Source organism: Perca flavescens, chromosome 16 (genome assembly GCF_004354835.1).
Source record: "Perca flavescens isolate YP-PL-M2 chromosome 16, PFLA_1.0, whole genome shotgun sequence".
In the NCBI taxonomy this organism is placed as follows: domain Eukaryota; kingdom Metazoa; phylum Chordata; class Actinopteri; order Perciformes; family Percidae; genus Perca; species Perca flavescens.
The window spans coordinates 19,137,216-19,151,973 of record NC_041346.1 but is presented as its reverse complement, the minus strand read 5'-3'; the positions used below and the strand labels follow the sequence as shown (position 1 = coordinate 19,151,973).

The 14,758-nt window shown below is 40.4% G+C and overlaps 1 protein-coding gene across 3 annotated transcripts in view; it reads left to right on the top strand.

The window, feature by feature from the left end:
- The first annotated feature begins 479 nt into the window (after positions 1 to 479).
- The window catches only part of golga2 (golgin A2), an 18,346-nt gene continuing 4,067 nt past the window's right edge, over positions 480 to 14,758 (top strand). Inside the window, exons 1-20 of one of the 3 annotated variants that reach the window (XM_028602069.1) lie at positions 480 to 676; positions 1,938 to 2,090; positions 5,729 to 5,881; positions 6,165 to 6,211; positions 6,654 to 6,717; positions 7,587 to 7,646; positions 8,331 to 8,411; positions 8,883 to 8,921; positions 9,019 to 9,081; positions 10,172 to 10,265; positions 10,360 to 10,466; positions 10,652 to 10,710; positions 10,919 to 11,060; positions 11,305 to 11,394; positions 11,870 to 11,977; positions 12,119 to 12,206; positions 12,475 to 12,617; positions 12,840 to 13,058; positions 14,318 to 14,431; positions 14,687 to 14,758. The exon at positions 14,687 to 14,758 is cut by the window's right edge and continues 153 nt beyond it. In XM_028602069.1, coding sequence (XP_028457870.1) covers positions 629 to 676; positions 1,938 to 2,090; positions 5,729 to 5,881; positions 6,165 to 6,211; positions 6,654 to 6,717; positions 7,587 to 7,646; positions 8,331 to 8,411; positions 8,883 to 8,921; positions 9,019 to 9,081; positions 10,172 to 10,265; positions 10,360 to 10,466; positions 10,652 to 10,710; positions 10,919 to 11,060; positions 11,305 to 11,394; positions 11,870 to 11,977; positions 12,119 to 12,206; positions 12,475 to 12,617; positions 12,840 to 13,058; positions 14,318 to 14,431; positions 14,687 to 14,758 — 1,944 coding nt within the window. In that variant the 5' untranslated portion in view covers positions 480 to 628. Of the gene's footprint in view, positions 677 to 1,937; positions 2,091 to 4,805; positions 4,875 to 5,728; positions 5,882 to 6,164; positions 6,212 to 6,653; positions 6,718 to 7,586; positions 7,647 to 8,330; positions 8,412 to 8,882; positions 8,922 to 9,018; positions 9,082 to 10,171; positions 10,266 to 10,359; positions 10,467 to 10,651; positions 10,711 to 10,918; positions 11,061 to 11,304; positions 11,395 to 11,869; positions 11,978 to 12,118; positions 12,207 to 12,474; positions 12,618 to 12,839; positions 13,059 to 14,317; positions 14,432 to 14,686 lie in introns of all 3 variants that reach the window. The other 2 variants (XM_028602070.1, XM_028602071.1) reach the window with 2 other exon arrangements.

The following is a 14,758-nucleotide window of genomic DNA, read 5'->3' as shown; positions in this document are numbered from 1 at the left end:
GGAAAGAAGGTGAGTTTTCGACGGCCTATGTAGACATGAGTGAGAAGGTCTCCAGCTTAGAGACCAGCTGGTTGTAGAACACTTAAAGTGGTCTCCAAGTCATTGACTTTATTTCAACGAGAATTAAATTACATGGCTTCTGACACACTACTTTTTTAATAACTGGAATTACAGTTTTTTTTATTCAAATGCAAAAACAAAGCCCTTTTTGTCATACAAATAGTAAATGGTATTGTTTAATTATACTTTTTACCGCACCTCACAGTAAACAGGTCCTAAATCTGAAAAGATTTGGGCTAAGAGGAGCAGGAGTAAAGAACATATGCCTATAATGGAATGTGGAAGTGGACAAGATGCTTGGTCAGCTTCCTAATGAGAACAGGACTGATGAGGAACTGGAGGAGTTAACTAACTCCAGAAGATGGCAGTGGTGCAACACAATAAAGGATGCAAACTGCCATTAAAACCTAAAGAAGAAGAAAAAGGAGAATCCTGAGCATTGACATATGAGCCAGACGGTTGCCTGAGCCCTGCGACCCCTACCGGCAGTGATGGGATAACATCCATTGACGATACCATCAGACACTAAACTGATGACGTGGTTCGGTCCGTTGACCAGAGCAGCAGTATGGCCGACCAGAGCAGGCAAATAAAACTCGCTGCGGCTAAGAAAAAGGTAAAGTATTTTACAACTGACCCAGCTAAATAACATGGGGAGCGCTGATGCTGTCTCTCTTCTGCGGATTTGTGTTGCCAGTGTTTTCTTACGTTTTGTTATACATTTCTTTACGGAGCAGGGGTGTTGTCATTACACGTCGTCCGACCTCTGCGCTGTCGCTTGTCCCGCCTCTCTTGCTCCTCTTGAGGCTTCAATGCGCAGGAGAGATCGGTGCTTCTTCTGGGCCCTCTACTGATAGCATTAACTTTCCCAGATTATACAGACTATTTTAGTTCTCAGAGACGTTTATAGCATCCTACGCCGTTTAGTTAGCCAGTGGTTAACTTGTGTCTTTCTAGGTAACGTTAAATGTGGTTATGTGATTATTAGCAAACCTTAGGTTAACGTTAGCAATCTGGCTAACTAATGAATAGTTTGCTATGTCTGTGCCTACAGTCGGGCAGCTTTCCGTCTTGGCTGCAGGATGGCTCATTTATTTAAGGGAATCGTCAACAAATAACATTTTTAAAACAAACGCTGAGCTAGCATTGTAGCACAGTTAGCAGGATCGAATGACGGGGACTGTTTTGACAGCTGACACCCCCTTTCCCTGTCCTGCTGTGTGCTTTGGCTAGGTTTGTTAGGCTAGTCAGAAAGATGGCCTTATCAGCTGTGAAATGTTAGCTTCAGGAAAGGACACGTCACAATCCCATTGATGCCCTACAATCCTCGTGGAAGAGTAGTCGTGATTATAACACTTAGCATTTCGCTGCGATTCAACCCCAGTTTTTTCGAATTGGCAGCTCCTTTACATGTAGTTCCCCTATGATTCCCCCCGGTCCCCCACGACAGCTGTCACCAGGCAGCATGCCTAAACACACGCAGGCAGGGGAAGAGTGTTTTTTACCGTCGATTGGGTAAACTACACATAGATGATCATAGTTTGCGCAAGTTATTAACTTCATCCTGTTTGGTTTAGAACAGCAAGTTGTTGAACAAGCAAGTCAGAGTGACAGTCAATAACTTGTTGGGAGTGGCTATGCATTTCAGTGTAACTTAATGTCTGAAATCTGATCTTTTTAGTAGATGGGAGCAGTTCATCCCTGCTTCATCTTATCTCCTAATTCAGTAAGCTTGAGAAGACCCTCCAGTGGTTAGAAATTGCTGGTTCTGAGCAATGTCTCTAGATGGTTGAAAGTTGGGGGCAATTATGGCAGTCGAAAATTGCTTGCTGCACTTCTTACACATCTATTGTTTCTTTTTCTTATGTGCTGCTCAGCTGAAGGAGTTTCAGCAGAAGAGCTCCCCTGCTAGTGTGGGAGGAGAAAAGGGTGGAGGAGGAGGTGGCGGAGCAGGGGCCAAGAAGAAGAGGAAGGTGAAGGGACTGAGCCAACACGATGCACCTTCAACAGACAGAAACTCTCCAGACAATGTAAGTCAGTCCCGGATGGTCTTTCCATTTATTTGCCTGCTTGTCATTCTGCCTTTGTTGGTCAAATAATAGTCTTGCATTGCCAGACCTATCTCCACAGCGCTGTGGAGTAAGTTCTGGCTACAGGACACATACATTATGGGATAGGGGAAAAAAATGCTCTGACTTGTTTGAATTTCTTAAACTAATTACAATCGTCTTGGGCGGCACTAAGCTTCGGACGCAGCAGTGGTGGCTCTGAAAAATGGTTTCGGGAAGGAAGGTTTTGGTGGAACATTTGCACCCGCAATGGAAAACGCCACATAAAATATTAAATGAAGTTAACTGTTCACACAATACAGTAACATGAGTTATTTAAATTAGCTGGAGACATGGTTAAACGTAATTTGCTCTTACCAGTGTATCGGCACGTGTTCTTCATCCATAGCAATTCCCGCCAATCGTCCCAAAACCTCCCAGTTAGATAGTAAATGCCGTAAACATATGCTTTGTAAATCTTTACAATCATTCACTGCAAGAACCAAGCAGGCTTGCCTTATAATACGATCCATTTCTTCAAAACATGTCATTTTCAGCATGTAGCTTGCTAGCTCAAAGTTTCCTGAAGTAAACAGAGTTTGAGAACAGCAACACACAGAGAGAGAAAGGTGAGGGACATCTGGCGTGGGATGTCAGGCAGTTATCCTGGAAATGTATTTCCGTTGATCCAGACTAGTCAAATAAAAACCTCACTTTGCCCTTGACGGTCTTTCTGTGTCCTTGTTATGTCTGGTTTCTCGAACCTAGTGTGATCCTGTAAAATATATTTTTATTTCACTTTTTTATTTGAAATGCTGTTATAGCATTAGAAAGCATTTAAACTCACTGATATGTGGTATTCATGGTTTTGTGTATGTACATATTATGCACGTAAAATCTGCAACATTTGCAGTCCCAACAGTTTTTTAGTAACTGTGGGCTAGCAGAGCAGTATATACCCAATACAAGAGATCCACATGCATGTAGACAAAGTCCTTTTATTGTTTGTTTTACTCCAAGTGGTAATGATTTGTAATGTCCTGCTTGGCCATTGATCACAAAATATTTTGCCGCTTGTGAAATAATACAGCTAAATTACTATCAAGTTGACAAATGCTTTCCTCCTTGCTATAAAACACACACAGTGCCAATAACACAGCAGTATTGACCCATATCTGCTGGCCAGGTGACAGGGGCTACAGAAGAATAGAAGGCTACAGCACAGATATAGTTTTAGCCCCTGACTATAATAGTGGCCATTGTAGTGGCCAGGGTGGAGCAAAGGGTGCGGTATTTAGTTAAATATACTGAGGATTTCAAGTACTCAAAAATGATTACAATGACAAAGTAAAAGTTTGCAAGGCCTGCACATACACAACATTTTCATCTTAGCTGTAACACATGTGTTATAAGTATGCATTTTGAGAAATTATTGTTTCTCAACTGACCATGTTTATTTGTGTCATATCAACCGTATTTTATAGGGCAAAAGATATTTTGTAAAAACATTCATTATGTACATTTAATATGCTTTTAAAGTATTTCCATCCTGACTAGTAGCTTCTTGTTTATGCCTGCTGCTCTGATATACTGTAAGGTACAGATTGTGGACAGATATGCAGGGAATTGTCCGTCTAACAACAATTATGTCTATTAGTAAAAATTTCAAAATCATAATCATGGAAGTAAATCACTCAAGGATGTTTTTAACATGTTAAAATTAGAATTTAGACTTTTCTGAATTATACATAATTCTTGTTTTGGCTGGTGCTTTTGGAAAACAAAACAAAAAATGACAGCCGAAAACAATCACATGCCTATCTGTCTTAGCTCATTGACACTCTTAACATACACTTTATTTATGTATTTGCTGCTTGTCGCTACTATTACATTTAAAGGCCAAGCACTGCTACTTGTGTGCGGCCTGCTTTAAAACTCTTATAAGCAAATTGAGGACATGCAGTGTGACTCCAGCACACAGCTTTCACACACACGGGCTGACTCACATTCAGGATAGTTTTCCACAGACCATGTGGGTCAGTAGTTTTCTAAGCCTGACTGGAATCTGGGCTCATCACAACTCTGCTGCTGAGTCTCGTTGCTTGTTCTGATGCAAAAAGAAAAACCCAGATATTCCAACTACTGGATAGACTAGTGTAATCTGAAGCAGGATAAGATCGAAAAACTGAGTGTGATGCTGGCAGTAACCAAAGGATTTGGTATAAGGGTCAGAGCAGAGGAGGTCTTTTGCAATAATTGCCTGATGCAATACATGATGATTATTCATGTTCCCAAAAAAATTATGCAAAGGTGAGTAAGTAGGCAAATAATTATTGACTTGCTGCAGGTTATGCTTGCAAGGGCAAATGTAAGCAAATTTAGTTAGTTTATAGAGCTGATTGCTGAAGCAGTTTGGGAAATGTAGTCAGGGATTATGCCAATCCACTAATGTTTGCTGCCCCTGCACACTTTTTCTGATGTAAACACTTTTCCATTAAAATAAATATATTTGCCGACCTCTTGGACCGCGCATACTAGCCTCAGTTTCTCCTTCTTACACACCCTCGTCACTTTTCAACCTCCTCCTTTTAAGGTTTCTTGTAACTGCTTCTCTGGGCCTGTTTGTCACTTTCTAAATAGTTCTCTACCCTTTCACATCTCTTTCATTTTCCCACCCTTGTTTCTTCTTTCCTGTAGTTTGAAAGAATTCTGAAAACACTTAGTCAAAGCAATGGAGTAGTCCTACCTCCTTATAGCAACAGTCAGGTGAGCCTCTCTGTCTCTCTTTCTTTTCTCTATTTCTGCCCTGCCTGGTTTTGTCTCTGCATCCCTCTGCTGTAAATAGCTGCTCCTCATGTGGTATTTAATATTGTATCTTACTTCCCTATTCTTATGTCATATTATGTGCACATATTCTTTTTTTTTCACATAGACTAGACTGCTGCTTTTAAATCCATGTTAAGAGAGTGCATACAGGGTTAAGAAAAGTGGAGGGTGCACAGTTATTTCTTTGAGTTTATCCCAGTGTTGTGTGTGTGATCTTCTAGAGTTCGCCATCTATTGTAGAAGTTCAGCGTGAATGGGCAATGCACAGTAGTTGGCATGCATACGTCTCAGTTGTTGTTGCATGGCTGTGATATCTGGGTGTTTTTTTTCACTGCCTGATATACAGGCACTCTTAAAACTGCAATTTTGTTATTAGAGAGTATTACAAAAGCCATGCTTTGCTTGTATTTGCATCAGAGTATTTGTAACAGGGAAGTTTTTATTTGTCAGTAATCTCATTTTATGTTGGCATTTATATACTACAAGTTCTTTCAGTGCTTTCATTCTGCTAACTTTTCAGAGTGCGATGGGTAGCAGCGGTGAAAAAAATAGAAACCAACAAAATTAGATTCTTCTTACATTAGTATGTCCTCTTAGATTGTGGACTATCATGCATTCATCTGGACATATCAATTACATAATTGAGTCAACTAAATTATAAACTTAAAAGGGTCAGTACAGGAATCAAGTATTTTCTGTGCACATAAAAACATATAAAGTGTTTTTTCAGCATAACAGCTCCTTTTCTTGGCATTAAACCAGTGTGTGCATTTTTTGTGTATGTGTCACCTCAGACCTTTGCTGACGTGGGGGCCATCGGGTCTTCAGTTCCCCAGCTGCTGGAGGACCCAAAGGGCGAGCTCGGTCACGGCTCCCCTGTGTCTAACACTGCTAGCGCTAACACTGCTACTAACTCTGAGTCTGTCGGTCACAACACTGACCTGCAGGTGTGTCTCTCTTTTTCTGTGATTTTCTCTCTCTTTGTCTTTCTGCGTAACTTAAGTCATATCTTGTCTTGTCATTCTTACTCCTGTATGTCCTTCACATCTAGGATTATATGCTATATATCTATTGCCATTTGCAGCATTTTTACTGATATATGTGTGTGGTGAAAATAACAGAAACTCCTGCTTTGTTTGGTTGTGATGTGCATTACTGTATTTTTCTGTTCCTTCTCTCCCTGTTTGTCTGTCTAACTCTCACTCTTTCGATCTCGCTCTCTTTCTGCAGGACTATCCCGATACCAACGGCAATGAGAGTTTAACAGAAGAAGATAGGTGGGTTACCTGATTCCTCACTGCCCATGACACCCTTGTATCTTGTTATTGCAACACACGCCATACATACACAGAACAGAGTTTGCATATGGATGGGTATGGACTGGGTACAGGGATTGTCATCAAGACATAAAAGGCTTCTACAGAATTTGCACATGGCACAGACATGCTATTTTTCAGCTAAACACTATTTGATTTATTGCAAGGGCAGGAAACAACCTCGGGGAACAGCTTGCTCTATGAAGTCATTCTATCATCTACACATTTCATTTTTATGCTGCGCCTTAGAGACTACTTTAACATAATACCATTTGTTGTAAATTGGGTATAGTAAGCAATACTACTGTGGCTCCAATATATCTCACTACTCTAGCCATTTATTACTAATGCATAGTACATGGTTGAAGTGTGCGATTGATTATTTATGTCTGTTATCCTGCAGACCACTCTCTTCCACAGAGAGCCTGCGACAGCTCTCACAGCAACTGAATGGCCTGGTCTCTGAGGTACGATGTCATCCTGTCTCTCTCTCTTTCACACCCACTTCTTTGTCATACAGTGTTAGGCTTTTAACAATAAAACACCACAACTGATGTGCACTTTTAGCTAGCTTGTATTGCATCTGTTCTTGACAGAAAATGCATTGGAAGCATTTTCAGATTTGCCAGTTGTTCCAAATGGCCTCAAGCACACTGACGGAATCAACTGGTGCAGCACCAGCTTGATGTCTTTCCTCTGAACTTGGTTTAGTTTTGCACAGTCATCAGCCAATGACATAGTGTTGCTATGAGGCTTTTGAGGTTTCTAAGACACAGTTAACAGTGACCGTTTATCTGTTGACTAAAAGGATTCATAAAATGAGTATAGACGAGCTGATCTAGTAGTGGGTCATACGTAAATATAAGCACACTGTTTTTATATTACACTCAAGAAAATATGGTCAATATTGTTGGTGTTTTAAGCCCCCAACGTCGACTTCAAGGCAGCGCTGCCACCGTCGACTTCAAGGCACCTAACCCTAACCTTAACCCTAACCATTGCCTAATCCTAGTGCCTTCCAGGCAGCGCTGCCTGGAAGACGTCGTTGGGGGCTTAAAACACCAAACCCCGTGTTGGTGCCCCATGTGGTGGTGAAATACAGATGTTACCACTGCTGACCAGAGATTGCCCGTCTGCAATGCATCCAGTGCTTTTGAGCTTTAATTCTTCTCACGACTGTCTACAGAAATAGTGTTGTAGATTTTATTTTTAAATGTAATTTGGAACATTTACTTTCCAGGATGTGAGGCTGCCCATAGGGTCTGTCTATAAACTTGACACATGATTCATTTTCTGTGTTGGAAGTGCATTAATGTGCTTGTCTGTGTCATTTCAGTCATCTGCTGCTTATGTGAATGGGGACAGTCCACCTTTAGTTGGTGAGAGAGAAATGGAGGTAAGATAGAAATCTAATATTTTCTGTGAACTGAAAACACAAGTTAGAAGTCAGTCATGGTCAGGTCACAATATTAATACCATGCGATTTACAGTAAAGTGGCAGCCACATAATATGAGGCGTATTTCTCTGCTGTCCTCTGTAAATTGACAGTATAACCATAACCATTCTTTTATGATATGATGCATGAAATCGCATTATCACACAATGCCTGCGTATATAAGGTGAAACACAAGTATCAACACATACTGTGCCCAGAATAAGTTTTCTCTGGTAGCACCTTTTTATTTGTTATATTGGATAATTTACTTGCTAGCTGTCTAAAATTGTAAGCCTTATGTTTGCAGCACTGGCAATGTAATTTACTAAAAACTCACGTGACTCCTTGTATAAGTTTGGCCTTTCTTACTTTGTGTAATTTAATTAACAAGGCAAGGTACATCACATCTAAAATTCTCCATGTACAGTTTAACAACCATCATGTATTTTATGGTATATTTTAAATATTATTATAATTATTTGATTCACGTCTCATTCTTGAACACATTTTTGTAAAGGTGCTATTGTTTGCCTCCATGTTAATAATTCACATGAGGATGTTTTTCCTCTTTGTTTGACTTTTGCCACTGCACTTTATCCCTCCCCTTTTTTCTCCCTTCCCGGATGCATGTGTGCATGTGATAGGGTCGGAACCAGGAGCTGGCAGCCGCCCTGGAGTCCAGCAACCTAACAAACTCTCAGCTAAATACCAAGCTAGACCAGCTGGTAAGAAGCTGTGTTTGTGCGTGCGTGTGTGTGTGTACCACATCTGTGCATGTACTGTATGCATTCTGCATGTCATCTTGAGTAACCTCACAATGGAAGAAGTCAAGCATGGTTTTCATGTTATTTATTTATCTTTCACTTTGGTTGACTAAAATACATTTCTGCAAAGTATAAAAACTGCATAAGGAGCAATTTGTGTGCACACTTGGGTCAGAGCTGTCATAACCTGATGGTTGATGCCTAAGTGTAGCACACTAATAGCAATAAACTCAAAGCTTCAAATAAACCTAAAAGGTTAGCATAACATAGATAACAGAAAAGGTTTGTACTTTCCCTGTCCTGTCTGGCATGCAGATGAGGGCTTTTGTGCCAGAAGTTTGGTTGTTTTATAGGGCTAGAATTGCTGCTGGGCTGATGAAAGAAATGTTAATCTTTTCCATACTTAAAATGTATATCCTGTTGGTTTGGCAGGCACAGCAATCTCAGGGGCTCTCCGATCAGCTACAAAAGGTAAACAGTTTTTTCTCTCTGTCTTGTAATTCCTGTCTTAATTAAATGTTCACTTCCTTCCTGGTCATTCATGAACTTTGGTATTTTCCTCCTTCAGGAGCGAAAAGAATTCGAACAGAGATTTTCAAAAGAGCAGGGAGCCATGCGGGAGCAATTACAGGTAAGTTCTCTTACCCAAACGCATACATTGAATGTGTCTGATGGTGTGTTTTTAGAATTTCTGAAACTGTGTCATAGCAGAAAGAAAAACTGGTGAAACAATCCTCATTGTACTGCCATGTAATGTATCTGTGTATAAATGTCAGAGTCCATGGTATCACCTTAATACGAAATTGATAGAAATGTGATCTGAGAACACACTCTCCCATTCCAACACTCCCTGGTTGTTTACCCCTACCCTGGCCTCTTTATACTGGCTGCCTGTTCAATTCAGGATCCAGTTCAAGATTCTTGTAACTACATACAGAGCCATCAATGGTCAGGCACCAGCCTATTTCGGTGATCTGCTGCACCCTTATGTTGTCAGCAGATCTTTGAGGTCCTCTGATCAGTGCTCACTGGCTGTTCCTCGTACTTAGCTGAAAACAAAAGGTGACAGAGCTTTTGAAACAGTTGCTCCTAGACTGTTGAGAATGCGTTGCCTCGTGTTTTAAGAGTGCCTGCCTCTGCTGACACCTTTTTAAAAAGCAGCTAAAGACGCATCTTCTTAGTCAGGCGTTTGTTTAACCACATTGTTGACTGTATTCCTATGTATTTAATGCTTTTGTGTTTTACTATGATTTACTGGGATTTATTGTGCTTTTTAATGATTATCAATTTGTTATAATGTACACTACCGGTCAAAAGTTTGGGGTCACTTAGAAATTTCCATTCCACTCCATTATAGACCGAATACCAGCTGAGATCAGTTGCATTGCTTTTTTAACCAGGGCAGCAGTTTTCAGATTACATTATGTGCTTACATAATTGCAAAAGGGTTCTCCAATGTTTTCTCAGTTAGCCTTTTAAAATGATATTAGAATAGTAAACAGAATGTGCCTTTGGAACATTGGATGAACGGTTGCTGATAATGGGCAATGTAGATATTGCATTAAAGATCAGTCACTTCTTTCTACAACAGTCGACAACCCTTTTCCTCTGCAGAGAGTTTAGTTTATGTTGTGATTTAATGAGGGACCTCATGTAAAATCAGTTGACGTTATCTAGTCTCACGAAAAGCTGTGTTCTTTCTTTGTCTGTCTTCTCCCAAGGTTCACATCCAGACCATTGGTATACTGGTATCAGAGAAGTCAGAGCTGCAAACAGCACTACAATACACACAACATGCTGCACGGCAGAAAACAGGTGTTTTATATAATCAGCCGTACATGCACTTGAATGAAACATTTTCATCTTGGCAAGACCTTAGTTAACAGTGTGTTTGTTTCTGTGTGTGTAGCTGAAGCAGAGGAGTTGAATAACCGTCTGCAGGCAACCAAGCAGAGAGTGTCAGAGCTGGAGAGAACTCTCTCCTCTGTCTCAACACAACAGAAACAGTTTGAAAAGGTAACAAACACTGCAGTAATTCACTGAGAAAAGTGTAATCAGAGTAATACATAACATATGGCAAACATACTTAATTCACATTGAGCTGCATACTTGTAAAACAGATAGGCAGCCACACATTTTACATTTCAGTTGTCAGTGTCATGTGTGTTATTTTTAATAAATGCTTTCCTTTTTGTCCCCAGCACAACAAAGAGTTTGAAAAGGAGAGAGACAACCTTAGGCTAGAGGTGTTTAGACTAAAGTAAGTCATTTTACCCTAGCATACACAAGGAGATGTATTTCATAACATTTCCATAGCAGATTTGCTAAGGATTGCTTTGACATTATTAATGGTATTTAGGGTACATCAAATTGTATGCAACGCAACAGATGGTATGAGCTAGTGTCCAGAGTCATATTAGAATCTCGTAGGTTAGATGAACAATCTCTGCATATGTGTGTATTTGCAGCAATTTGAGTGAGGAGTCGAAGCAGCAGAGCTCAGAGCTGTCAGAGCAGTTAAAGCGGAGTACACAGGAGAATGGAGCAATGAGGCTGGAGGTGGAAGATCTTCGCAAGAGACTCGAGATAGCTGACCTCATGTTGCAACAGGTGCATTAAGACACAGGCACAACATTTTACAGTACATACAGTACACATATATACTGATCTTCCTCTTAACAATAATTGAAAGTAGTGGATCAACACTATAGCCAATATATGGCAAAAAGCCAATGTGTGGGATTAGTTTCAATCTAGAGCCTGGAATGTTTATTTGTCGACAAGGCAGTTTGATTTTTTTTCTTTCATGGTTTACCTGCTTTTCACTCCAACATTGGTCCTTTTTGTTTTCCAGTGCTCCAGTCAGTCAGATCCCACGAGTGCCAACCAGCAGGTCCAGTTACTGCTCGGAGAGAAGCAGCAGCTGGAGGCACACAATCACCAGGTCTGTGTTCAAGGACAGTAATCTGCATGTGTGTCACACTAGTGCCTCTCTGTGTGGATATTAAAGTTTTGATTTGGTGCACTGTGTTTTGATATTTATTCTAAAGTGTGTGTCTCTTTAGCAGTTATTTTGTTCTTGTGTGAACAATTAAAGCGAATCAACATAGGTTAACTATCCACTAGAACCCCTTCATCCATTCCTTTTCTAGAAACGTACACCTTCAGCCACAGTCATTGTAACTTTCCTGTTCGCATTTGCATCAAATGACCCTTGAGATGTCCTCTACCTTTTCTACTTTTCCTCACCCTTTTCATGTTTTGATACATAAAAGTTGCAAATGAAATCATTTTATGATTTGACAAAAACAAAAAAAAAGAAATACTATGAAATGTAGGCCTAAACTCCTGCCTGTTTATCTCTTATGATCAGAAAGTCTTGCTTTGTTAACATTTCCCCCTTATGTTTGATTTTGTAGCTGATGGAGTCGATTGCCCAGCTGCAGACAGAGAGGGACTGCTATGCAGAGCAGATCCAGGAGGAGGGCCGTCTATGGAAGGACAAAACAGAACAGCTGCTAACACAGGTACACCACATACAGTAACCTCAGCATAGACATTGTTGACTATAGCTTTGAAAATAAAAAAATCTGTATGTTCTTTGTAGTTGTTGTTGTTGTATTAAACAAATTACTAATTGATCTGTGTCAATTTCTGCGTCTGTGCAGGTGTCTTTGGTTGCAGAGGAGAGGGACAGAAACATCAGCCGAGTCCAAGAACTGGAAGCCAGCATTACAGAGCTTCAAAATGCTGCAGGTAAGAGCTTCGCACTACCCTTATCTAGGGCTTCTTCCTTTTCCTGGCTTTTCTTGTGCTGCATTTTTACCTTTGGTAAATAAGCTGTCTGATTAACAGAATCCCCAGCATTTCAGTATAACCTTAAAAGGTTTATAATATATGAACTGTAGCATTCTAAATACTGAGTACGCGCTGGTGACACAGCTACCACAGTCTGGTGTATTTTTCTCTGTAGCAAAATGATTAAACCTGATAACCGTCATCCATTTTTTGTCTCCGTTTCCAGCGTTGTTGTCCCAGGAGAGAGAGGCCCGGGATAATGCAGAGCCTCAGTCCTCAGGGCCATCAGAGAGTGAGGTGGCACTTCAGGAGGCCCTCAACACTCTACATCAAGAAAAAGAGGCTCTTACCGCACAGTTCCAGGCACAGGTATGCATTACATTGACACATGCTTGAACAGCCGCGTTATTTAATGCTTAGTTAATGTCTTGAATTATAATGGAATTTTATGTGAGGTAGACTATTATAATGGTCATTTGTCTATCACATTTAAAAGTTACGCCAGTTGAGTTGTTCTTTACATAATGTTTTAAAGATTATAAGTCTTAGGTTTGAAGTTTCTATAATCAGCCTCTGTAATATTTCCCGTAGCTGAGAGATAACGAGCAGCTGAGCCGCCTGTGTTCAGAGCAGGAGACTCGTCTCGGGGAGATGGAGCGCCAGTTGGAGAGCCAAGTCCAGGAGGAAGGGGACCGCCGTCGCATGTTGGAGGATGTTCAGTCGGACAAGGCCACTATTAGCCGTGCTCTCACCCAGAACCGTGCACTGAAGGACCAGCTGGCTGAGTTACAGAATGGTTTTGTCAAACTGGTGAGGCTGAAAGTCTAGCTTTCCATCTGTCCTTTTTTAATGACACATTTTGGAAGTGCTGTTATTTATATACTCAATATTTCTTTTGTCTCTGTCCTAGAGCTGGGCAAAATATCGATATTATATCGATATCGTGATATGAGACTAGATATCGTCTTAGATTTTGGATATCATAATATGGCATAAGTGGTGTCTTTACTGGTTTTAAAGGCTGCATTACAGTAAAGTGATGTACTTTTCTGAACTTACCAGACTGTTGGAACTGTTCTATTATTTGCCTTTACCCACTTAGTCATTATATCCACATTACTGATGACTATTTATCAAAAATCTAATTGTGTAAATATTTTGTATAAGCACCAATAGACAACACTACAACATTGTTGCGGTATCAATATCGAGGTATTTGGTCAAAAATATCGTAATATTTTCTCCATAGCGCCCAGCCCTACTCTGTCCTAACTTGCTTTAATTTTGTAGGGATTGTATCCATGTCTTTTCTTCTTCTTGCATCTTGCTGGCCTTCTTGCCTTAAAGCAACATTGCATAGTATTGGCATTGTTTCCAATTTAGCACCCCTACAGTTGAGTGTAATTCACTTAAACACCGCTGTCATAAATATGGACAGCTGTACAAGTGCATTTGTTATGATTAAATTACTTAGGATCAAAAACTAGCGAGTCGACAACTTTGCTAACACAGCCAAAAGCTCCTGGGTAACATCAACATCCACCCCCCCCAAAAGGCTCTGATCTCCCAGTTATGGCAGGGCTAACTGAGCTATCTAGCTAGCAGCAGCTACAGTTAGCAGTAGTTAGTGGTTAGCCTTACTTTAGCAACAAGAATGTCCATCAGGTAACTCTTTTAATCACAGCGCTGGTCCAGCACTGGCAGCCCCCTCACTCTTAACATCTCTCCATTTGTGCATGAATAGGTCCTGAGCATGTCTGTGTGTATTTCAGGCCTGTGTGTAGTGATTTCTAACAGAGTGTAAATTGTAATTTCCCCACTGGGGATCAATAAACAGTATAATTATAAAATTAATTATAAAATATGATCCAGTTTCACCTAAATCAGTGTGTTGTCAGAATGTTGTTTTTAAATGCATTTTGTGTCTGAATGTATCTTTCATGTCTTTATTTGGTTATTCTACTAAGTATTCACAAATTATGAAAGTACATGTATAGCAAGTATTCGCTCAGAGGGAGGGAGACTGCTGTCTTTAAGCCAAAATTCCTGTTACTCCTTCATTTGTACAGACTAATGAGAACATGGAGCTGACCACTGCCATCCAGTCAGAGCAACATGTGAAAAAGGAGCTGGCTCGCAGAATGGGTGAACTGCAAGAAGAACTGCACAACGTCAAGGAGGAGGTATGGTCATACACAAAACGCTCCATGACAAACCCAACTGAAAGTCTGCTGATAGATTTTCCTGTTTCAGCATTTGTGGTTTTTGCACCTTTTTTGTCTACACTATATCTTGCAGAATCTTAGATGATTTTGTTATTATTTCAATAGGTGCTGTCTGTCATACACATACTAGTGCACTAATTCAATAGAAAGATTGAATTCATTTTTTGACAGCGCATTCGGTATTCATTTTCCTCTTCATTCCCTCTGCTCCAGCTGGAACTGAAAAATAATGACACTCAGGGTCTGATGGAGCAGAGGGACCAGGTAGTGGCCCACCTGCAGCAG